The sequence below is a fragment of the Rattus rattus genome, chromosome 11 (genome assembly GCF_011064425.1).
Source record: "Rattus rattus isolate New Zealand chromosome 11, Rrattus_CSIRO_v1, whole genome shotgun sequence".
Classification (NCBI taxonomy): Eukaryota; Metazoa; Chordata; class Mammalia; order Rodentia; family Muridae; genus Rattus; species Rattus rattus.
This window is the reverse complement of record NC_046164.1, coordinates 26,551,765-26,576,084: the sequence shown is the minus strand read 5'-3', so window position 1 is coordinate 26,576,084 and position 24,320 is coordinate 26,551,765. Positions and strand designations below refer to the sequence as shown.

At 37.3% G+C, this 24,320-nt stretch overlaps 1 protein-coding gene across 1 annotated transcript; it reads left to right on the top strand.

The window, feature by feature from the left end:
- The first annotated feature begins 718 nt into the window (after positions 1-718).
- Positions 719-21,935, top strand: Yipf7 (Yip1 domain family member 7). Its single transcript, XM_032916914.1, has 6 exons — positions 719-755; positions 2,159-2,275; positions 12,293-12,456; positions 16,956-17,101; positions 19,205-19,386; positions 21,405-21,935. Exons 2-6 carry the CDS (start codon positions 2,160-2,162, stop codon positions 21,565-21,567), a joined length of 771 nt encoding a protein of 256 aa, XP_032772805.1. The 5' UTR covers positions 719-755; position 2,159; the 3' UTR covers positions 21,568-21,935.
- The last annotated feature ends 2,385 nt before the right edge of the window (positions 21,936-24,320 follow it).

The following is a 24,320-nucleotide window of genomic DNA, read 5'->3' as shown; positions in this document are numbered from 1 at the left end:
GCCATCTGCGAAGCTTCAAATGCCCCCTCCCCCACCCCCCACACATACCAAAACAAACATACAAAAACTAGATAAGAGTAATATATCTTTTTTTCTTTTTTCTTTTTTTTTCGGAGCTGGGGACCGAACCCAGGTCCTTGCGCTTGCTAGGCAAGCGCTCTACCACTGAGCTAAATTCCCAACCCCAAGAGTAATATATCTTAATCTGAGCAGCAGACATTAGAAGCAAGTAAAGTCAAGTCCAAATCATAATTCACCTTCCTAAAAATGTTCAGATCTGGGTAAAATGGTACCATCTCCTTTTATTTTGGTGCTGAGATCTTCATGTTAAGATCAAGTACTGTATACTTATTTTTAATCACAGACAAATCATCAGATAAATCTTGCCAGGCTGAAAACCAGAGTGGAAGAAGGCCTATCAAGCCCCTTGTTCTCCCTAGGTTACTTCTAAGAATCTCGTTCCACAGTTTAGTGGACATGCGCTTAAGGATACTGGATGTATTTCCCCATATTATCACATTCACGTCTTCATGTTGCTTGCTGTGTTTGCAAATCATAAGTGGTGTTATAAGACACTGTGATTGTTGGCAGCCTTGCTTGCTTGGCTGTGTCATCTGTCCACTGTGTCAGAGGACAAATTTAGAAATGTTTATATATAGCCAGTGCGTCACCTTTTCACCCACTGATTAGTTTCAGGTTCCCAAGTACGACCACGTTTGTTGGAGGACCCTCCCTCGTAGCATACAGAGAGGCAGGTACGTGTCTGGTCTAATTCTTCTAAAACACTTAGGATTTAAGTAAAATACAAAATGGGATTATTTAAGAAGCAAAATAACTGTTGCATAAAGCTTGGCATGTTATCTAACGTTAGTTTATTCTCAAGAGAAATCACTATGCTTCACAGTAACATTTCTGTAAGGGCTGCAAAGCTTATGGTATTAAATTTAAGTTCTCTATATTATAAATTGCTAAAAAGATTTATTACAAAGTCTTGATTTTAGTTTTCATAACTCATAGCTGCTTCATGCACATCGCTAACAAAAAGTCCTTATTTATAAAATCAGTTGTACTAATTACTATATCCAACTTTAGCAAGGCTCTCTATTTTACTGAACTGAATAACTTTGATATGTTTAACAAGTGTGGATTGGATATTTCTGATTAATGGAGCTCTTAGAATTAAGGCTGCTTTTTAAATGTAGTTTGATTTAAAATTTATCATTGGCAGTAACCTGCAGATGACTATAATTATATGGATTGCTCCCAGGGGTTTCTAAATTCACTGTTTTAAAATAAAAATGGCTGTCTAAAAACATAGGATGAAAAATTCAAAGGACTCTGTTCTCTTCTAAAATTTGCATCCAAATAGCCATCCTTGCCTTTTCAATACCTCATTCTGCCAGCGCTTTATCTCTTTTTGTCCTTTTGTCGTCTGGTATTATAGACTGTAGTCTAAGTCAAGGTCACACACTCAGAATTAGCAGAAGTAACTATTAGCTAAGTAGTGATCATAGGTAAACTGACTCCAACTCTGTCCTCAGTCTAACAGTATGGAGTCTTTCCCCCTCTGACTCATTCAGAACCCATGGGTAGCATCCTGGGCAAAGAGAAGAAAATGTTCCAGATACTTAATAGGCATTCCCAAGTAGGACTAGGAATTATTTTACAGGAAATATTTATAAAATAAAAATATTATTATCAGTTGTTACTTTTTGATTTCTTTATGGTGTGTGTGTGTGTGTGTGTGTGTGTGTGTGTGTGTGTGTGTGTGTGTGTGTCTTTTTAAAGTAAAGATTCGCATTGTTTAGGATAATCTTGTAGATACCTACCACAGCAAGCTTAAAATCTTTCTCTAAACTGTTGAGAATGAGGTGTGTGGGGGAAGAACATTGGTGATTTCTTTTAGAAAAATTGAAGTCAACCTAGAGTCACAATAAGAAAGTGTGAAAACTTAATAAAGTAGTTGAAGATGGCAGTTTTTAAATAAGTGACTTTCCAGCATGTGTTTTATTTTACACTAATAGTTAATTTATTCTTCCAAATAATCTCCTCTTTGATAAGGAGATAGCTATCAGTTAATCTTGGTATATATTTCAAAAAAGTTTAATGGACTAATGAAATAAAAAACAAGCAAACAAACAAATTCTTAATTTTTCAGGATGTCGAACCCAGAACAGTATGACATGGACTTCTACCAATCAAATTATATCATTGATAATCAGGAGCAGAGTTATAATGATTCTAATGCTTACGGAAATTTCTATGGATCCAGAGAGTAAGTATTGAATAAACATGTCCCCATTTTTAGAAGTGTCAGCGTCCTGTCAGTTAGTTCCTGGTAGGTAGGTTTTCTTGAGGGAAGATAAAGTTGACTGAGCAGTTGTCAATGAAGTATTCCCCGCTAAATGACAAGAAAGGACACAGGAATCACCCCAGTTTCCTGTGAATAGTTTTTCACTTGGTGCTCATGACAGGTTAATGCTTCATTTATTATTTTAAGAATAATCCTTAAGCAAGAGCTCTTTACTCAATATTATTCCAGATGCTGAAAATAGATTTTACCTATTTAAAAGCATTTATTTTGTCTAATTTCTCTCAAAAAATTAAGACCACTACACAAGGGAGATAAGGATGAAATTCAAGGTCTTTTAAAATGTCTAATTATTTCAAATGAGAATTCTCTACATGTGTACTATAGTCACATCTTTGCCAGCCCTCTTCTGTGTCCAAACTCATGACCTCTCAAAATCACAACTTCTTCATGAATAGTTAATACTACATAGTACATATGTGTGTTCACGCATGCTCATCCATGTGCAGGTCAATCTGCTGGTCCATTTAGTGTTGCTTTTTTATGTATTGTATTTAATGCTGACCACACGAGAGTAGATAATTTATCAGTGGTCTCCTCCCTGTAGAAAACCAGTTATCTCTCTCAACAGTCATTGGTTGCCAGTAGCTCTTTATCTAAGGACTGGACTTTCCTCTATTCATGATGGCATGACAATTGACGTTGTCATTATGATCTTGTTTATGAACAATATTGCTGAAATTTTGTGGGTGCTCTTTCTGTCATATATAGAAGACACTATCTTGCAGTAGTTGTCCTCTGGCTCTTAAGATCTTTCTGCCAACTTTTTCTGAGGTGTTCTTTTAGTATTAGGTGCTGGGGTTACATTGTTGGTGTACCAGGTGGAGTTGGTCATTCCATACTCAGATATATATATATTTGATCAGGTATAGATTTTTATAAAGGTCTTGTCTGCTACACAAAGAAATATCATTTTAAAAATTTTAATCCTTTTTCTTTTCTTTTATTAAATATTTCATTGTTTTACTTTATATCCCACTCACTGCACCCCTCCTAGTCACCCTCTCCCTCAAACCTTCCCCATCCTTCCTCCCCTTCTTCTCTGAGAGGGTGAGGGTATACTCCCACCCTGGCACATCAAGTCTCTGTGAGGCTAGGCACTTCCTCTTCCACTGAGGTTAGACAAGCCAGTCCAGCTAGAAAAACTTATCCTATGTATAGGGAACAGCTTTTGGGCTAGCCCTTGCTCCAGTTGTTTAGAACACACATGAAGAGCAACCTGCACAGCTGCTACACATGTGTGGGGAGGTCTAAGTGTAGCCTGTGTATGTCCTTTGGTAGTTGGTTCAGACTCTGAGAGCTCCAACGGTCCAGACTAATTGATTTTGTTGGTCTTCCTGTGGAGTTCTTATCCCCTTCAGGTTCACAATCCTTTCTCATAGGATTCCATAACAGTACCTAAGCTCCACCCACTGTTTGGCTGTGGGTGTCCTATCTGTCTGAGTTAGCTGCTGGGTGGAGCCTCTCAGAGGACAGCCGTGCTAGGCTCCTGTCTGCCAGCATAGCAGAGTATCATTAATAGTGTCAGGGATTGGTGCTTGTTCATGTGAGATGAATCTCAAGTTGGCCACTCATTCGTCGGCCATTCCCACAGTCTCTGCTCCATCCCCTGTGTCTGCATTTCTTGTAGACAGGATAAATTTTGGGTTGAAAGTATAAATAAGTATCTTTAATGGGGATGAGACCTATACTTATGTATGGTGTAAGGATAAGTTTTCAAAATTAGTAAATATTTTCCATTATAAGATTTTATTTGGAGGAGTTGTTTAATAAAATATAAAATTTTAATAAGTGTATGTGAGAGAAAGTGCTATGACAGTGTTGACATAAACATATTTTAAGATATATTATGTATCTGAGGTAAATTTAACTTGAGGTTCTGGGGAAATAGATCAGTTGGTAAAACGCTTTCCACAAAATCAAGAAGAGTTGACTTAAGATCTTCAGAGCCCATGTGGAAAAACTGGATGGCGTGATATTCAACTGCAATACAACAAGGAGGAGATGGTGACTGGAATTCTCTGAGGCTCAGTGGCTAGTCGTTTAGGCAAATCAGCAAGCTTCAGGTCAGTGAAAGATTCTTCATTTTGAAACCACATGGCAGATCTATTGAGGAAGACACTCAACACATACCTCTGGCTTAAACATACACATGTATACAGGCATGTACCCCTACCCCTGGTCCCAATCCCCACAGACACATAAGAGAGAGGTAGGGAGGTTGTTAACTTAAACTTTAAAAAAGAAACAATGCAGAATTTAGTATTTGCTTTTATTGGTGGCAAAAAGAAAAGAAAAGAAAAGACTCTACTGTAGGAAGAAAATTTGTTCTGGTATTGATTATGTCTTTGACATTGACAAGATTTAACTTCATTTTCCTTAGTTGCAGCTTAGTTACATGTACTTTGTGAAATTGTCATAAAGAACAATTGCTGATAGATAATGAAGTATCTAGTAGTGTAAGACAGTGCTGAAATGTTAGATTAAATATAACTTTCTAAAGCACTCTGCTACCATAATAGTTGTGGTTGCTCAACTGCTTTTTTTGCACGTTGTTTTGTGTGTCTAGGTTAGTGATCTAGAGTAAGGATCATGTCTCTCAACTGTCCTGATAGTTACCAAACCCTCTGTGTGTGATGAACTGCCTTGAGCTTTTTTTTTTTTTCTTTTATTGGTTATTTTTTATTTACATTTCAAATGTTATTCCCTTTCCCTGTTTCCCGGACAAAGTCCTCTATCCTATTCCCTTCCCCTTCTTCTATAAGGGTGTTCACCGCCCCATCCACTTCCCCCTTACCCCCCGACGTTCCCCTACACTGGAGAGGCCAGCCTTGGCAGGACCAAGGGCTTCTTTTTCGATTGGTGCCCAACAAGGCATCCTCTGCTAAATATGCAGGTGGAGCCATGGGTCAGTCCATGCATAGTATTAGGGTAGTGGTTTAGTTCCTGGAAGCTCTGGTTGGTTGGCTTTGTTGTTCTTATGGGGTTGCAAGCCCCCATCAGCTCTTTCAATCCTTTCTCTAATTCCTCCAATGGGGATCCCATTCTCAGTTCAATAGATTACTGCTAGCATTCGCCTCAGTTTTTGACATGCTCTGGCTGTGCCTCTCAGGAGACAGCTATATCAGGTCCTGTCAGCAAGTACTTCTAAGCTTCATCAATCTTATATAGTTTTGGTGGATATATATATATATATTATATACGCATATGGGCAGGCTCTGAATGGCCATTCCTTTAGTCTCTTCTCCAAACTTTGCCTCGATATCCCCTCCTATGAATATTTTTGTTCCCCCTTTTAAGAAGGAGTGAAGTATTTGCACTTTAGTTGTCCTTCTTCTTGAGTTTAATGTGGTCTGTGGGTTATATTAGAGCTTATGGGCTAATATCTACTTATCAGTGAGTGCATACCATGTGTGTTTTTCTGTGATTAGGTTACCTCATTCAGGATGATATTTTCTAGTTCAATCCATTTGCCTATGAATTTCATAAAGTCATTGTTTTTGATAGTTGAGTACTATTCCATTGTGTGGATGTGCCACATTTCCTGTATCTATTACTCTGTTGAAGGGCATCTGGGTTCTTTCCAGCTTCTGGTTATTATAAATAAGGCTGCTATGAACATAGTGGAGCACATGTCTTTGTTATATGTTGGAACATGTTTGGGTATATGCCTAGGAGAGGTATAGCTGGGTCCTCAGGCAGTGCAATGTTTAATTTTCTGAAGAACCTCCAGACTGATTTCCAGAGTGGTTGTACCAGCCTGCCATTCCACCAACAGTGGAGTAGTGTTCCTCTTTCTCCACATCCTCACCAGCATCTGTTGTCACCTGAGTTTTTGATCTTACCCATTCTGACTGGTGTGAAGTAGAATCTCAGTGTTCTTTTGATTTGCATTTCCCTGATGACTAACGATGTTTAGCATGTCTTTAGGTACCTCTCAACCATTCTATACTCAGCTGAGAATTCTTTGTTTAGCCTTGTACCCCATTTTTAATAGGGTTATTTTACTCTCTGGTGTCTAACTTTTTGAGTTCTTTGTATATTTTGGATATTAGCCTTCTATCAGTTTAGGATTGGTAAAGATCTTTTGCCAATCTATTGGTTGCCCTTTTGTCCTTATGACAGTGTCTTTTGTCTTACAGAAACTTTGCAGTTTTATGAGGTCCCATTTGTTGATCTTAGAGCATTTGATCTTAGAGTATAAGTCATTGGTGTTTTGTTCAGGAAATTTTCCCCCGTGTCCATGTGATCACGACTCTTCCCTACTTTTCCTTCTATTAGTTTGAGTGTAACTGATTTGATGTGGATGTCCTTGATCCACTTGCACTTAAGCTTTGTACAGGGTGATAAGAATGGGTTGATTTGACCTTCAGTTGAACCAGCACCATTTGTTAAAAATGCTATATTCTTTCCATTTGATGGTTTTAGCTTCTTTGTCAAAGATCTAATGACCACAGGTGTGTGGGTTCAGCTCTGGGTCTTTCATTCTATCCCACTGATCTTCCAGTCTGTCTCTGTACCAATACCATACAGTTTCTATCACTATTGCTCTGTAATACTGCTTGAGGTCAGGGATGGTGATTCCCCCAGAAGTTTTTTTATTGTTGAGGATAGTTTTCACTATCCTGGGTTTTTCGTTATTCTAAATGAATTTGCAAATTGTTCTTTCTATCTGTATAGCGAATTGAGTTGAAATTTTGATGGGGATTGCATTGAATCTGTAGATTGCTTTTGGCAAAATGGCCATTTTTACTATATTAATCCTGCCAATCCATGAGCATAGGAGGCCTTTCCATCTTCTGAGATCTTTTTAAATATCTTTCTTCAGAGACTCAAAGTTCTTGTCATACAGATCTTTCACTTGCTTAGTTAGAGTCACACCGAGTTATTTTATATTATTTGAGACTATTGTGAAGGGTGTCATTTCCACAATTTCGTTCTCAGTCTGTTTATCTTTAGAGTAGAGGAAGGCTACTGATTTGTTTGAGTTAGTTTTATACCCAGCCACTTTGCTGAAGTTGTTTATTAGGCTTAGTAGTTCTCTGGTGGAACTTTTGTGGTTACTTAAGTATACTATCATATCATCTGCAAATAGTGATATTTTTACTTCCTCCTTTCCAATTTGTATCCCTTTGGCCTCCTTTCATTTTCTGACTGCTCTGGCTAGGACTTCGAGTACAATATAGTACAATATATTAAGTAGAGAGAGAGTGGGCAACCTTGTCTAGTCCCTGATTTTAGCGGGATTGCTTCAAGTTTCTCTTCATTTAGTTCAATATTGGCTACTGGTTTGCTGTATATTGCTTTTACTATGTTTAGGTATGGACCTTGAATTCCTGATCTGTCCAGGACTTTTACCATGAAGGGGTGTTGAATTTTGTTACATGCCCTCTCAGCATCTAATGAAATGATCGTGTAGTTTTTTTTTTCCTTTGAGTTTGTTTATATAGTGGATTATATTGATGGGTTTCCATATATTAAACCATCCATCCCTGTATCTTTGGGATAAAGCCTACTTAATCATGATGGATGATGTTTTGGATGTGTTCTTGGATTCAGTTTGCAAAAAATTTATTGAGTATTTTTCAGTAGATATTCGTAAGAGAAATTGGTCTGAAGTTCTCTTTCTTTGTTGGGTCTTCATGTGATTTAGGTATAAGAGTGATTGTGGCTTCATAGAAGGAATTCGGTAGCGCTCTGTTTCTATTTTGTGGAATAGTTTGGATAGTATTGGTATGAGGTCTTCTATGAAGGTCTGATAGAATTCTGCACTAAACCCATCTGGTCCTGGGCTCTTTTTGGTTGGGAGACTTTTAATAACTGCTTCTATTTCTTTAGGAGTTATGGGTTTGTTTAGATGGTTTATCTGTTCCTGATTTAACTTCGGTACCTAGTATTTGTTTGTAAATTGTCCATTTCATCCAGATTTTCCAGTTTTGTGGAATATAGGCTTTTGTAGTAGGATATGGTGATTTTTTTGAATTTCCTTAGATTCTGTTGTTATGTCTCTCTTTTCATTTCTGATTTTGTTAATTTGAATACACTCTCTGTGCCCTCTGGTTAGTCTGGCTACCGTTTATCTATCTTGTTGATTTTCTCAAAAAACTAGCCCTGGTTTTGTTGATTCTTTGTATAGTCCTTTTTGTTTCTACTTGGTTGATTTCAGCCCTGATTTATTATTTCCTGCCTTCTACACCTCTTGGGTATATTTGCTTCTTTTTGTTCTTGAGCTTTTAGGTGTGCTGTTATGCTGCTAATGTATGCTCTCTCCCATTTCTTTTTGGAGGCACTCAGAGCTATGAGTTTTCCTCTTAGCACTGTTTTCATTGTGTGCCATTAGTTTGGGTATGTTGTGCCTTCATTTTCATCAAATTCTAAAAAGTCTTTTAACAGGAACTTTTGTTTGCTGGATATAATAGAGATAATTATCATCTTGGAGGTCTATTTCTGAATAAGCTCACCCTTTCTAGTTCTTTCTGAACTCTGCCTGGATGGTTCAACTCAGCTCTTTTGTCTCAATGCCTCTCCAAGCTGACTAATTTAAACCGGCTTCTTTCAGCTGCTAACTGAATTGCTCTGCTGGTCTCATACTAACTTTGCCAATATTTTCTAATCTTCTGTCCCCTTCTCATTCTCTGGCTCATTCTATCTTCACCTGTTTTTAGCTTGTTCTCTCCATAACCTTTCTCTGCAAAACTGTTCCTTTAAAACTGCCGTACACATACATCACACACTACCTCACCATCACCCTTCCCCTTTCTTCCTGTGCTGCTGTTAACTAACCTCTCTTTCCTGTTCTGTTTTCATGAGAATTGAGCATTTTCTACCTCTAACTCATTCTATTAAATATTTCTCTTGTCACTTTGTCTGCCTCTCAATGAGACATCACATTCAAACACGTCTGCTTCCTTCTACAAACTCACCTTATCTTCATTGTTAGGAATTAAAAGTATATGCTAAGGGCATGTCTCGTCCAAGGAATGAAAGGTATGATATTCCAGTCAAATCACAATGTCCTTGAAGGTGTTTGGATGTCATCCCTTGCTAGAGCAGTCATATTGCTGGGTTTAAATTTTTGTACATTTACTAAGTATGTCACTGGAACCCTGAGCAAACCTACATTCTTGAGAAAACAGCCATGGAAATAAATAAATAAATAAATAAATAAATATTTTTTCAAATTTTCTAATCAGGTTTTTTTCTTGCTGCTGTGATAAATATCAAAAGAGCAAATTAAGTCAGGAAAGATTTGTTTAGCTTTATTTTCTTTTGACTCATAGTTTGAGGTTACAGTCTATCATTGAGGGTAATGTCAAGTCTTAGAGGCAGTGTTTTGAGATTGCTGGTCATATTATGCCCACAGTCAGAAAATAAAAGGAGAGAAATGAATGTTGGATCCTTTTGTTCTGATTAGCGTAAGCCAGCTCACAGAAAGCTGTGGTGCTAAGTGTATGGGTATATATTTCTACCTCAATCAATCCAATCTATGAACACCACTCCCCAAACATATGCCCAGATGTTTGTCTCTTAGTTGATTCTAAATCCAATCAAACTGACAAAATATTTTAATCATTACAGTGAGTTAGTAAGAAACAAGCTCAAGGTTTTAGGTCAAAGGTTGTTTAATTGGTTTTATATGAGGGTGAACATGTGGTTTATTATAAAACAAAGCATAAAATGGATTCTTTTAATAGTAATGTTTGAATAACTGTGAACTGGATCATCTTAGCCACACTAAGTAACATATTGAATGTATCATCCCAAAAGATCTAGGCCAAATAACCTCATAACAAAATTCTTCAGATATATTCATTATTGAAAGCTTGCTTAAAATGTAGACAGATTTCCTTAATAGACACAGAAAAGAAGAGGAAGCACAGAATAAATATAATGGAAATATAACCAGAAATCAGGATACAAAGTGATAGACATTAACTCTAAATGAGGAAATCTCATGATTATACTCCATCAGAGCAGCTGAACTAGGACCAAATGTAAGCCCTGGTTCCAGCCCACCCTGACTGGGTAGCTGTAATAACGGATCATCCTATACACATAAGCAGAAAGTGCCACATTCCTTATTGAGTGAGATTCTAAATGAAAAGGAGAGGTACTGTTGTGTAATGTTTCTACAACTTCAAATGGTGAGAATGTGAAAGCTTATTCAATTGTGCCATTTATGATTTATTCTTTGAGAGATAATCAAACAGAAAGAGTGCTTGAGGTTGAACAAGGACGTTGAGGATTAGGCATTTTCAGATTGGTCAGTGTAATGATCCAAAAGAGAAACTTCGATGGGCTTTCCATGTCAGGTGACCTTGTTTTATAGAAAGAAGCACATTGCCTTTAAATTCCTATTCCTTTTATCTACCCTCTTTTTCAAACAGCTTTTCTACTTGAGTACTACCTATAGTTTTGAATGAAATAAAGTCCAGTCAGAAGAACCTAAAGCTGCATTGTTAAGCCAGGACTTGGGGATCAATCACAGCTTTCTCTCCCATTCTGACCAAACTTTCTTTTCCTACTTTATTCATTCCAACGCTTACCAGAAATCAGGATACAAAGTGATAGACATTAACTCTAAATGAGGAAACCTCATGATTATACTCCATCAGAGCAGCTGAACTAGGACCAAATGTAAGCCCTGGTTCCAGCCCACCCTGACTGGGTAGCTGTAATAATCAGTATGTGTGAGGTGGGGATTCAGAGTTTTTAAACCGCATCCCTCCCCTTAATGAGACATCACTGGTTAAATGAACGATGACTTGACTTAGTCTTCTCTCTATCTCTATAGCTGTATTTGCCAAGGTAAGTAATTCTGTTGTTAAAGGTTAAGTTCATAAAAAGACAATTGGATATGATTTTGTTGGAATTTGTGTCAAGATTAATCATAAAAGAAAATCAACATTGTGTAAAATATTCTAGTATAAAAAAATCTCAAGATATACAAGCTCAGAATCTTGAACTCTATATTTATCTTATGCCATTGGACTTTTGTTAAAACAAAGACAAAGAAAAGATGAAAACAACCTTCAATATATGATTTTTCTTTATTGAAAAGTAAAAAATATATACAAGAAATAAACTACTTTAATAGACTATCTTCTTTTTCTCTTTTATCCTCCAGCACCACTATGAGTTATTTTAAAAGATCAAGTATTTTCAATTTTTCATGCATATGATAAAACAAAATACACATTCATGGATATATATATATATAAAAGCATCATGCATCATGCTTTGGCAGAAGCAAATTGATACTGTAAAGAAAAGAATATTGGAAGACAGCTACTCACATACTGTTCACGGTGATCTAGGTATTCATGGATAATCTGATCAACAGTATCTTTTGGGAATAGTCAGTAGTGGAGAATACATTTCTCTATGAACAAAACTTGGCTTATAGATTTTTGTTTCATTTGGGGAGATCATGTTTCTAAGTTATAATTTTATTAGCCTCTCTGCAAGTTTACTAAGAAACTTCCGTATTGTTATATCCTCATGGAGAACAGTGAGGAAGCTTGTTCTATGTAGGAATCAGAGCATCACTCGTACAACTTCAATCTAGAAATCCAAGTAGGACGCTGTGTGGACCATTTACTTCCTAAACTCTAGTTATTTGTCTGTAAAAATAGTATTTAAAATACAGTTTTGACCATACAGAGTTTTAAATGAGAAGAGGGGACAGTACATTGCAAATGCTCGACTAAAACAGTTACTGTAGATCATTATTATAGAAGCTTTTTTATAACCGCTTCAAATTTTTGAGTTAAAATTAATTTTTAAGCAGTTTCATCATTGCTTTGGTAAATATCCCTTAAAGTTAGGTGAATTGATTTGGAGGAAATTGTACTTTCATTTGTTAATTTCAAAGGATATTCCTTTCTTTTTGTGAAAATGCAGACATTTTTATTTTTCTAGACCACAAGCCAGTGAGCAGTCTCAACCTTCCTCCCCAGTTCCACCAGAGATGTTCTTGCCATCAGATTATGGGGGGCAGCTTTTTCAGCCAGCGTCCAACCTGGATTACTATTCACAGACTTCCTCAGTTGACAGTTTTGATGAAGAGCCTCCTTTGCTAGAGGGTACGTGAAGGAAACCTCGTTCTTAATGTGTGTACATCTTAGAGAAAGAACCACAGCAACAATCAGTATTTAACCTGTTCTGCCACAGTGCTGCACACTGGGCTTTATGTGTAATTAATGCATGGTTAACAAGAGTCAGGCAAGCGAATACACATAAACCTAAACAAGCATGCTTGTTCTGTTGCCATGAAACTGTTGCAATATTCAAGGCTTCTCCACTATTACTTAGATTTGGACTCTGGGGTGCATAAACAGGAAAGGAAATTTAAGAAAAGTGGCTTATATCAGACTAACAATACTTCTCAACCACCTAATGGTGCCCTTCATAACAGCAGTATGTTTTCTTTGCTATTTGCCTGTGAGCGAAGGAAATAGTTTCTCAAATTAATATTTCTTTGTGGTTGAATGGAGGCAACCCAAACTCTTTCTCTTTTCTGGCTCTCCTGAGCTCTCTGTCTGTCTGTCAGTCTGTCTCTTGGCAAGTCTAGATTCAGAATAGAGTTCCAGTACATAACAATAGCAATGTTCTTAGGAAGGAAATGCAAGACTTTTGGAGATGAAGGTCTAGATAGATTTCAGAACATTTCTTTATTATTTCTATTTATATGCAGATGTATTATGTCTGCATTAAGAATTTTTTGATGGCAGTAGCAACTCTAGGAACTTGAAATTGTTCTTTTAGAGAGCTAAACAGAAATGTTCAGTGATAAACTCTCCCAAGTCTTACATGGACTCTAAGTGGAGTCAAGTGAAAAAGATTATAATTACCACTATTTTTCATAAAAAGTATTGCTTACCTCATTTGAACTCAACAACAGCCTAGAGTTAATGCAGCCTTCTTTTCTTTGCCTAAAATAATGGAGGGAGGGAGGGAGGGAGGGAGGGAGGGAAGGAGGGAGGGAGGGAGGGAGAGACAGAGAGACAGAGAGAGAAAGAGAGAGATATTTAATACTGAATAGCACAGATAATTATGTAATAGATACCTTAGATGTTACCTTAGATGCTATCAAACATTTGTGTTCCGTTATGTTTAAGCAGCCCAGTCTGATTCTCCTCTGCAATCACTGGACAACCGAATCTTATGAACCATTTTCACCGAGCATTTTGACTCCACCAAAATCTTTACCTTCGATGACCCATAAATAGCCTGAGTGCATTCAGTAATATAAATTAAAAGTATAGGAACATATGAATTAATATACAAAACAGTTAAAATCTTGTCCCTAAGGATTAGCCACTCTGTGCTGGTTTTGGGGTGGAAGCTGAGAAAACTCACTTCAGATAGGGAAGCTTAAAAATGAAAGTTTATTTTTCGAGCACTTAGGAAGGCAGCCAGTTTGGGACCTGAACCACGTCCCTGAAGGGAGATTGTACAATGTTCTTAAAGGATGAGAACACAAAGGGCAGGGGAGCTGGGAGGGGCTATGGTGTTAACCAATTGTGTTTTGACATTGGGAGTTAAACAAGGGAGTGCCCATTGGAGAATTTGCCATATACAGGGCACCTGGCTTCAAGGTCCTTAGTTCATTCTCCGAGACTTTAGGTCCGAAAGTCATAGTGATGAAGGGACAAAGAAACAGCATGCAGGTAATTAGGACCTAGCAGGCAATTGGTTATATATTTTTACAATTTATTCACCTTAATTTAGATAACAATAATTTCTATAGTCTTTACTGGTTCCTTCCTAGTCCTGGGAACATGAATTTGTTTGACCCTGACAGCAAGATGGAGAGGTTGTCCTCGAGGTGGTTTGATTCAGACAACTGACTCCTTACAAGTTGTTCCTGAGATGTCTGAACTCACACGATCATTTACAACAGAAGCTGTTCAGCTGTAGAGAAATCCCAAACTCCCTTAGGGTCTGGGACCTTTAATTTAGGTTTTCCCTGTGATTAAATGGTAGTGCTTAAAATAAATTTCTTTTGCTCATTCCCAAAATTTCCTAGGAACAATGAAACATTTGAATGGTTTTCCCAGATACTATGCTAGTTTCATATTTATATGAATATTGCATACGTACATACAGAGTTAGTTCGAAAGGAAATATTATTCTTTGTTGAAAGTATTTGTTTTGAGAATTTCAAATAAAGTCAACATAAAGTTGAATCATGTTATCTTATAAGGTCTTCTTTTCAGTATCATATCATAATAATTTCTATCCATGAGTACTTGAAAGTCATTAGGTGTAAGAAAACATGATTTAAAATGGCCGTATGAATCATATGCCACCATCTAAATGTACCTTAGAGGTTGTAGCCTTCCACAACCAATATTTTGATGAACGTCATAGTTAAAATCTTTTGTCCTATGCAGTCTTTGAGATGTGTCTGGAACATTGGGAAAATGTGGCCAAAGGTACTTAGAACATTGCCAGCTCTCCTTGAAAATGAATTTTCTACTGAACTTTATAGAAAAATATGAAATGTCTATAGCAATTCCATAGTAAGAAAGGAAAGATGAATACTTTATATTTTATACTACTAGAACACAGAGAGCTAGCCATGCATATTGATTCTTTTTACGTCACCTGATTTTTGTGCTTTTTGCTGAATTAGTATTAAATTGGTTTTCCTTTCCTTATTTTAAGATATATTTAGATAACAATATGTCAACAAGTTAATAACTTTCTAGAAGATGCGATTGCAATTGACAAAAGTAGTCTTTTTTTTTTCTTATTTCCAATATAATTCTCTCACAGGTGTTTAGGAACCCATGGAAATCTTAGCATTTATATTTTAAAAATAAGATTTCTTGGAGACTTTTCTACAATTTGAGTTTTGTTTAGAAACAGTTTCTCTAGGTCCACATTGCATTTATATCAAATTCTTCAAGGATGCTCTGATTTTAAAGTAATATTTTTGTTTCAAATTTTCATGTTATACATATAATATACAATAAATAATAAAACTTCACCCTAGCATAATGGTTAACCTTAGCCTGTCAAATTAGAAAAGTTAGTGGTATTTTTTGTTTTCTACTTGTACCAGGGCTGATACTTATATCTGAAAGGTGATGATTTATGTAAAAGTAAAGATTTTAATTCACTTTTATACTTTATATCATACACTTTGCTACCACTAGATGACAGCAAAACAATAAATTTTACATTCACGTTTTATAGAGGTTACAGCTTGTGTTTTAAACAATAAGGTGTTATGTTGAGACCCCTGCAATGAATTCTTTGTAATAAACTTGGAAACAAAATATTATAGACATTTATTTTCAGTTGAAAACATAAAATGTTTTTCTCATGAAAATGTCTAGTACATCCTATATCCATTCGGAGTTTTGTGACTTGGTATTGAAATGTGTGCAGGCCTTAACTATGCCATCAAATAAATGCTCGAAATCAGTATTGATATTGCATAAAGCGTTTTTCCTTGATTTTTCAGAAATAACTACACCTTTTAAAGGAAAAAAATATATTTTCTAACAAAAGCACTTAATTGTGATTGAAAACTAAAAATGAAATTAATTTAAACTGTGATGTTTCTTAAGTTTATGGTCTTATGTTATTTAAAATATTACATTAAAATCTTGACCCTTTTTAAACTTGTTGAAGCACTCACCTCCAGTGTGCATGGACATAAGATACAACCATTATTTCTGATCTTCTTTAACCCCACCTTCACATTTTTAGGTTTTATTAAATGTCTATTTACTTAATAAATACCATATGATAGCGATAAAGAAAGTTACTTCACCTTTCAAAATCCCTCCCAGCTGATGCATGAAGTAGGAACGAATCCACACTATGCTTGTCCCATGTGTGGGAGAGCAGTATTTGTGGATCTTGAGAGGCCAGTAAACCCTGAGCAATCAAGCAGAGCTTGCTTTAGTGAAATGATCTTATTCTAATACTCTCCCTTACCAAAGGAAAAGATTAACTTGTCCTTTGCATTTAATCTTTGAGTATATTGATTCAATCTCCCAGCACATTGATTTATAAACATCCGCATGTACATCGTGGTTACTGCTCTCTGCAGGAAGTGTCCTACTTTTTCTTCCTCGTGGAGGTTTTATCAGTTGAGAACAAGGTTATTGTTCTTAATAGGAAAGATGAAGGAAAAGTCTAGGGCTAAACTGAACTGAACGTCATTGCATAATTATGCCGTGAGTGATAGGACATGGTTACAGAAATGCTTGCAGTTGAAAATGTGAGCAGAGAAAATATCTGAAGGGACGATTGAGACACTTTTAGTCTGTTAGCTACAATGATAGGCTTTACTGAATGTCAATTCCCGTGTTTTTCTAACTAGAATTAAAATTTCACTACATGAGCCGATGAAAATTTTCTTAACAGTTTTGTTTTCCCCCTCTGAAGTGTTCCTTTGAGCGTATTATTGTTTACTCATTATATATTACCTCATACTTCAGATTCTGAAAACAACTACATAAATTCTCTTAGGATACCATGCAAAAATAGATATACTATCCTTGAAGGAATATAACTCTTTGTTTCCTACATGTACCTTAGACTATTTATTTTCTTTTCACAGAACTTGGAATTAATTTTGATCACATATGGCAGAAAACCTTGACGGTGCTAAATCCAATGAAACCAGCAGATGGCAGCATCATGAATGAAACAGATCTTACAGGACCCATCCTTTTCTGTGTGGCTCTGGGAGCCACGTTGCTTATGGTATTTTCCGACAGCTAAACTGACATTTCTTGGCTTGTCTTTATGAGTGCTACATTCTTCTCATCCTATGTAACAGCATAGCGATAACAAGATCCTGCCTTGTAGCACATATGAAACTCCAATGCCGTCTGACTCAAACACTGTCAGAGTTCCCACTCAGGGTTCCCTTCTCTTTTTAACAGTACTGCCTTAGTCTTGATTAAGCTGCTATGTAAGGCCATGGCAATACATCAAATAGTCAGAAGCAATCGATTTAATTTATTAATCCATTTTTCCCCTCTCAAGTCATTTGTAATGTAACAACTGCTTATTTTCTGTGGAATATGCTACGGTTACTATCTCTTAAAGGACGGTGTTAGTAGATCATCATCAAGATCGCTCTTGGATACATACATAAGGCTAGTATGTGTTTTAAATCCAAATCATTATCAATGAAGAAATTTTAACTGGAAATGATAAAAATCAATTTCACCTCTAACTCCCAAATACCTATGATCTTAAAATGTCGTTTGTACATGTTATATGTCTTCATTTCTTCACTATGAGACTACAAGGATTTGCCTTTTTAACATGCTTTACAAAGATCTGTGGAATATGCTACGATTGCTATCTCTTAAAGGATGGTGTTAGTTTCAATACAAGTTTCTCATACTTCTAAACTAATATAGAATATATGATAATATGTCATGAATATTTCATAGAAATATTTTTTTTAATTTTACCATTAGAGGTGGTAACTTCAGGATTAATGTTAACAGATACAGACCAGCAATGACACTCCAAAAACTCCAGTGGGATGTTAACTGAAATCAGATTTTGGCCTGAATTTATTAACTCCTAACAGTCAACTCTGATGTACTTTGCCTCTTTAAGCAAAAGTTCACTTCATAGGCCATCACATCCATTCTATAGTAAGAGTAAATCTAAATTCAGAAGCAATATTTAAATCTGTTAAGTAAGATTCTCAATCATCTATATGGCAACCGGGAAGTGAAACAAAGAGGTAAGAAGGGCCTGGGGTCCCAGTGTCCTCCACAGAGACAGGCCCCTGGCAACATAACTTCTCCCTGCTATATCCCATCTCCTAAAGATTCCACCATTACACTGTAGACATCTGAGTCTCTAACGCATAGCCATTAAAGGAAACACACAAATGGTCGCACTACCCAATGTGGACACATGATTTAGAGATATTTATCATTTAACTGTTCTAGTAGGGCTACCAGTATGGTCTGAAAAGTAATGTTTATAAGCGATGCAAAAGCAGTTAGAGCTCTGTATTGTACTACACGTTTGTCATTCCAGCACTGAGGAAATGGGAGTTTAAGATACACTAATTTGACCAGCCTAAACTCTTTAACAAGACCTCATTGCATAAAAGAACACCATGAGGCAAAGCTTTTGTTAGCATTTGATTAGAAGAACACTAAGCCTTTTTAGATCAAGATGAATTGATAAAGGTCAATTGTTTAGGAGGGGTCCCAGACATTTGAGATTAAAAACCCAGATGATTCATTTCCCATTTCAATTTTAAACCTTTCTTAACATTTGAAACAAACTCTCAAAATAAAGGTATTACTGATACAAATTGTAAATTTCTAAGACTCTATTAGATGTTTTATTCTTCTCATCAATCATTCAGCTATGAAGTAAATACGGGGCAAAAAGATGTTTCACTACTGTCACTGTCTATAGATAATTATGGTTTAAAAAAGTCATCCTGGCAATATTTATACTTTTTGTATCATGCCTAGATTGTCCCAAATTCATTCTATCTATCTATCTATCTATCTATCTATCTATCTATCTATCTATCTATCTATCTGTCTGTCTGTCTGTCTGTCTGTCTGTCTGTCTGTCTGTCTGTCTGTCTGTCTATCTATCTATCTATCTTCCTTTCTACCTTTCTATCTACATAATATATTCATATTGTCAGGGTTTTATTTTAGAGATTATAATTCATATAACAGGCAGTGTTCTGTTATACTTTAACGAGAATCTTCAGTGATGTATCTACCATGACATTCAGTAGCTTTGAGTACAATTTGAAATGCTATTTGCATGTTTTGATTACTAATTGCTTTCTTTGCATTTTTTTTTTAGGCAGGAAAAGCTCAGTTTGGTTATATCTATGGCATGAGTGCCATTGGCTGCTTTGGGATTCATGCCTTACTGAACTTGATGAGCTCTTCAGGGGTGTCGTATGGCTGTGTGGCCAGTGTGCTAGGATACTGCTTGCTCCCTATGGTCATCTTGTCCAGCTGTGCAGTTTTCTTTTCACTGCAGTAAGTGTCTGGACTAATTGACCCCGCACGCACAATCTTTGCCCTGCCTGCCAGACCAGGCCAATCATGAAGGTTTCTTAACATTTTGTCAATGGAATTAGGGGTGGGGAGGGATTATGCTTCTTAAAAGCTACACATATATTCAGAAAAAAGTAGGTCAGTTAGGCTAGGGAGCTGTTCCCGTTTAACTAGTTTAAAAAATAAATCCAACCATGTGATATTTAAAATGTGTACCTTTAAGTTGTCACATTCTTCACTATAAACTATTGGCATGGGTAATATAACAACTGAAGAAAATGAACTTATTTGATTTTGGAAGAGTAAATGCCTGCTGAATTCTGACAAATTACTTCAGTGCCCAGGCATCTGCCTTCTAGGCTTGGAGCAACTGTTATTTCTCAGCTGGGTTCCTCACAGTAAAAAACTCCTAGAAACCCTGATGAGAATATTAATTCTGGAGAACTTACCAGCATACAGGCTCAGTCAATACAATTTTTGCCTTTTCTTTCTTCATTTAGGCAGCTGGCATTTGCAATGCTAAATTATTCATAAGGATACTTAGAGGTGTTTCCCACAGCACTTTCCCAAGGCTCATGCATAACGCTAGCACTCAGTGACAGCAAGCAAGCAACCTCACTGTTCCTGGCCTTGTCTACAAAACATTCAGAGACAAACGCCCTTGGGCTTCTTCTTTTATGTCCAATGGAGATGTAATTTCTTCTGGGATGATGCAGGGCATAGGTTATCAATGCTACATTGAAAGGGATATTGTCATGTAGACAACTTATCGGTACAAGGACAATAGGATTAAAGAAGCCAAAACATATGATTGTTTTACTATCACAAATAATTACTCTTATGAATTACTGAGAGTGATCAAAACTTGCTCACTCTTTTTTTTTTTTTTTTTTTTTTTCTTTATAACGTTCTTGAGATTTCCTGGAGCCAAACATTGCTTTACCAGCATCAGCGAGCATTCAGACTTAACAATAGACTATGACAGGACGTGGACACTGTGAATACATAGATAGAAGCAGTTATGCTTACTGAGTTCTACACGCAGACAAACACCACCGTTTGCATCACTGTTCGTTCTAGCAGGTTGCTCTGTTTACAGGGCTGTGCACTGGAGAAACATGATGCGTTAGTGTAGTTTGGTTCTACAATTCTTTGTCTGATGGGTTTTGCAAAATAATAATGCTATGGTGTACCATCTTAAAATGCTAAGTGTCAAAGGGTGTTTTCAGCGACTTTGGTGTTTGAAGCATCTTTGATGACTTGGGTGCTAGGGACGAAGAGAAGACTATTTGTGTAATTTAGATTTGGAAAAATTAGTACATGTTTAGGCTTCTTTTCTTCCATTCTGAAATTATAAGGAAATTGCGTGTGAGCTTCTCACCCCCGTGATGAAGCACTTGAGAAAGTCATCTCATAAAGAGGAGACATTCATTTGGGCTCTCAGTTTGGGGCCATGCTTGTTAACTTTCTTCTGTGGAGAGGTAGAAATGATGATGAGGAAAGTCTTATGCAAGAGAGCTGCTCACCTTGGTACCTTCCAGGAAAGAGAACAAAGGCAGAGGTTGGTCGGCTGAACGTCTTCCTCTAGGTTCTGTCGTACAGGTAGCTCCACCACATCCAGACATAGCTAGCAACTAAATCTTTGGCAAATAGGCTTTGTTAAAAGCAAAGCAATAATGGGCAATTCAGAAATACATTACACGAAATGGGAATAAAATTGGAATGCTAATAAATGAGACTTATTATAACAATGGCTTCTGCTCTTGCTTGTTCTAGATTTGCAAAAATATAAAAAGATCATTCCTGAACAGCAGAGTTTCTGCTGAAATACTTTCTGACTGCCTGAGGCTTTGTAAACTCGCTCAGGTAATCAATCTCCTTTGCAAGTGGAGACTGATGTTCTGATCAGATGTACCACCTGCCTTTTAAAGGCAGCTCTGACTCAGCCTCTCCCCTTTCCTCCAGGCGTAAGGCATCTGTCATCTTTGTCTGTCCTACAGGGGTACCGCTGGAACCATGTCAGCCCTGCTCATCATCACCTGGTGCAGCCTCTCAGCGTCTAAGATCTTCATTTCAGCCTTGGCCATGGAAGGACAACAGCTCCTTGTCGCTTACCCCTGTGCCTTACTTTATGGACTCTTTGCCCTTCTGACAGTTTTCTAAAGACTGCTTGGCGTGGTTTTGCAAGATCCTACCAGCTTGCTCTTCAGATTTTTCTGGAAGTGTGCTTCCACTCAGATCCTGTGAGATAACTTCCGTGTTATCGCCGTTGAGAGACTATTAAGCAGAGAGAGGAGACGGTGCTCAGTGATAGTGCTCTGCTAGCCGGTTGGTGGGGATGATGATGTTTGATTTCTTTAGCCTGCAGCATTAAAACAGTTAAAACGTTTTTGAAATATTAAGAGATGCAGTCTCTGTGCTGATAGATGCTGTTTTTCTCAACAGACATGCTGCTGAAAAATTATAAGCAAAACACCATCCTATGCCTAACATTTATTAACTTTATAATAAATATTTTTCAAAAACTTTCATAACTCTGCCTGTGGTTAAAAGTTACAGTTTGGCACCTTTGGAGAGTTCAGGGGTTTTATGTGTCTGGAGTCAAAGAAACCCCTTCATTTACCTTAAGAGCTGTTATTCGGTGTCATTTAGATAATGTATCGACGCACACATTTTCAGATTCTCACTTCCCTCTCGTCTGGCCTAAATGCTGGGGTCTATTACTACAGCTCTCCCTTGCATATATCCAAAGTAATTTTGCTATATTCTCTCTAAATAGATAAATAGATAAATGCCCCTGCAGGAAATTCCAGCTACTTTGTATTAATGCTACTGAAGGTTTTGAAATCGTTCCTCAGCACTGCCTTTAATCCTGCACTACGTTTTGGTTTGAAATTTGTTTTCCTGCTCAGATGACCAAATAACACCAATATACTTCACTGCTCACCTCTCTAATCTTCCTTCCTTTACTAGCTGTGATTTTGATCCTATTTTCTTTAAAGCCGTAAGCAGCTACATAATTACCGCATCTTCCCACCACATCTGTCTGCTTCCAAGAGATTCTACTTAGGTCTACTTTGCTTCCCTTTGATTGCCGCCTTCTCTTCACACCACTCCTCCCTCCACATCTCGTATTTTCTCTCACCCTTCATTCACAAAAGCACGTAGACCTCACCTGGTGTCTCCTAACTCAAAAGTTTCAAGTGTGACCTCTTTCTCTAATCCTCTGTATAGAAAACAAATGAGAGGGTTGTCTTATCTCTGAATCTACCTTACTATTTCTCCTTCATTCTTCCTGGCCATCTGTGCAGGACTTCTTCCTCCTGTTGACATGACAACCTTTGTCAAATGGGTGATGACATGCCACACTACATCCAATCATGATTTTTCAATTTCATCTCATAAGTGGTATTGGCTTGGTCTTTTTGTCAGTTTCTCGATTGGTGCTGTACTTTATTATAGAGTTTTTCACATGAATTTCCAATGGCCAAATCTCTTAGCCCTCTCCCCTTAGCCATTCTTTCTTCCACCTTTAAATCATAAATCTAATATTAAGTTATTAGCTGTGGTCATTCATTTAAATGGCTTTCAAATATAGTGACTCCAAGATTCCATCTGCACTGACTAGTCTCTTTCCTGAACTCTTGCTATCTGTACACACTATACTTAATATCTTCATTTGATTTTTTCATGTGATAAGCTCCTATATATTATATCATATGATACGCTCATAATCCCTTGATTTTTATCCTGTCTTCCTCATTTTTCTTTAGAAACTTTTAAATTTTGTGGCAAGTGGTGTCTTTACCACCTTCGTTTTAAACCAGCATCTTGATCCAATATTTAATTTAATTTAAAGGTATCCTAGGAAGACTTTCCAACTGTGACCATGTCTCACAAGCTCTGATTTGGTTTGGACAAAAAGTGTTTCTCCAAAGGTCTTCCTTCTCAGATTGTGCCTCCAGTGAGCGAGGCATGATTGGATCATGAGGTCAGAGACATAATCAATGGACAAATGCATCGGTGAATTCTTATTTTGGTGATGTTGTTGGGTGGAAATAGAGACCAGGAGATTGGGCCAGCTTGGAAGAAGTAGCTCCCAGAGGTTTTGCCTTTAACTGGCATATCTAATCCGTGACCCATGCCTGTCTGCTGTGAGGTGAACCTCTCTGCTCTGCCACGCACTCCCCACCAGGACACTGCGTCTCACCACACACAGGCGTAAAACCAATGGTGCAAAATGACCACGGACTGCAACTTCTGAATCTCTGAGTCTGAAACAAGTCTTTTTTAAGTTGTTTACTCAGTTCTCTCGCCAAAGTTACAAGTGACTTACACAAGCTCTTCACAGCCTGCACCGCACAGCCCACTGTAACTGCTGGGTGAAGGAAGTGGTCTTCTCACTGACTTCTTTCCCCATGCATTCTCTGTAGCAGGCTTTTTTTAAAAAAATATACACAGGATGTGGGAGCATTTGAATATGTATATTTATTTATGGTCATACCAACTGGAGGCCCTTTTATAGCATTCATTCGTACTTACAAACCCCCCCTCAACCTCCTTTTCACAGCTCAGATGCTTTCTAGTCAAAGTCCGGCCCTTGGAATAACAGATAGCATCCTCTGGTTGTAAATCTCTGGTCCAGCCCCAGAACTTCTGAATCAGACTTTGCATTTTAACAAGATCCCAGATGAATTAGATGCACAATAAATCCTTAAAGTGCTTGGCAGCATGACCTGGCCCTGTGACATGCTTTGCCTTCTGAATCTCGTATCTCGAATTCAGTCCCCTCTTCACCACGCTCATGTCTGCTTCTCACACTACACAGTTTATCACCTCTGAGGCTTCGCATGTACTCGGTTTCCCTGCAGCTTGCTTCTGTCAGCAGCGGCCTATGATCCAGCTCTGTGTTCACG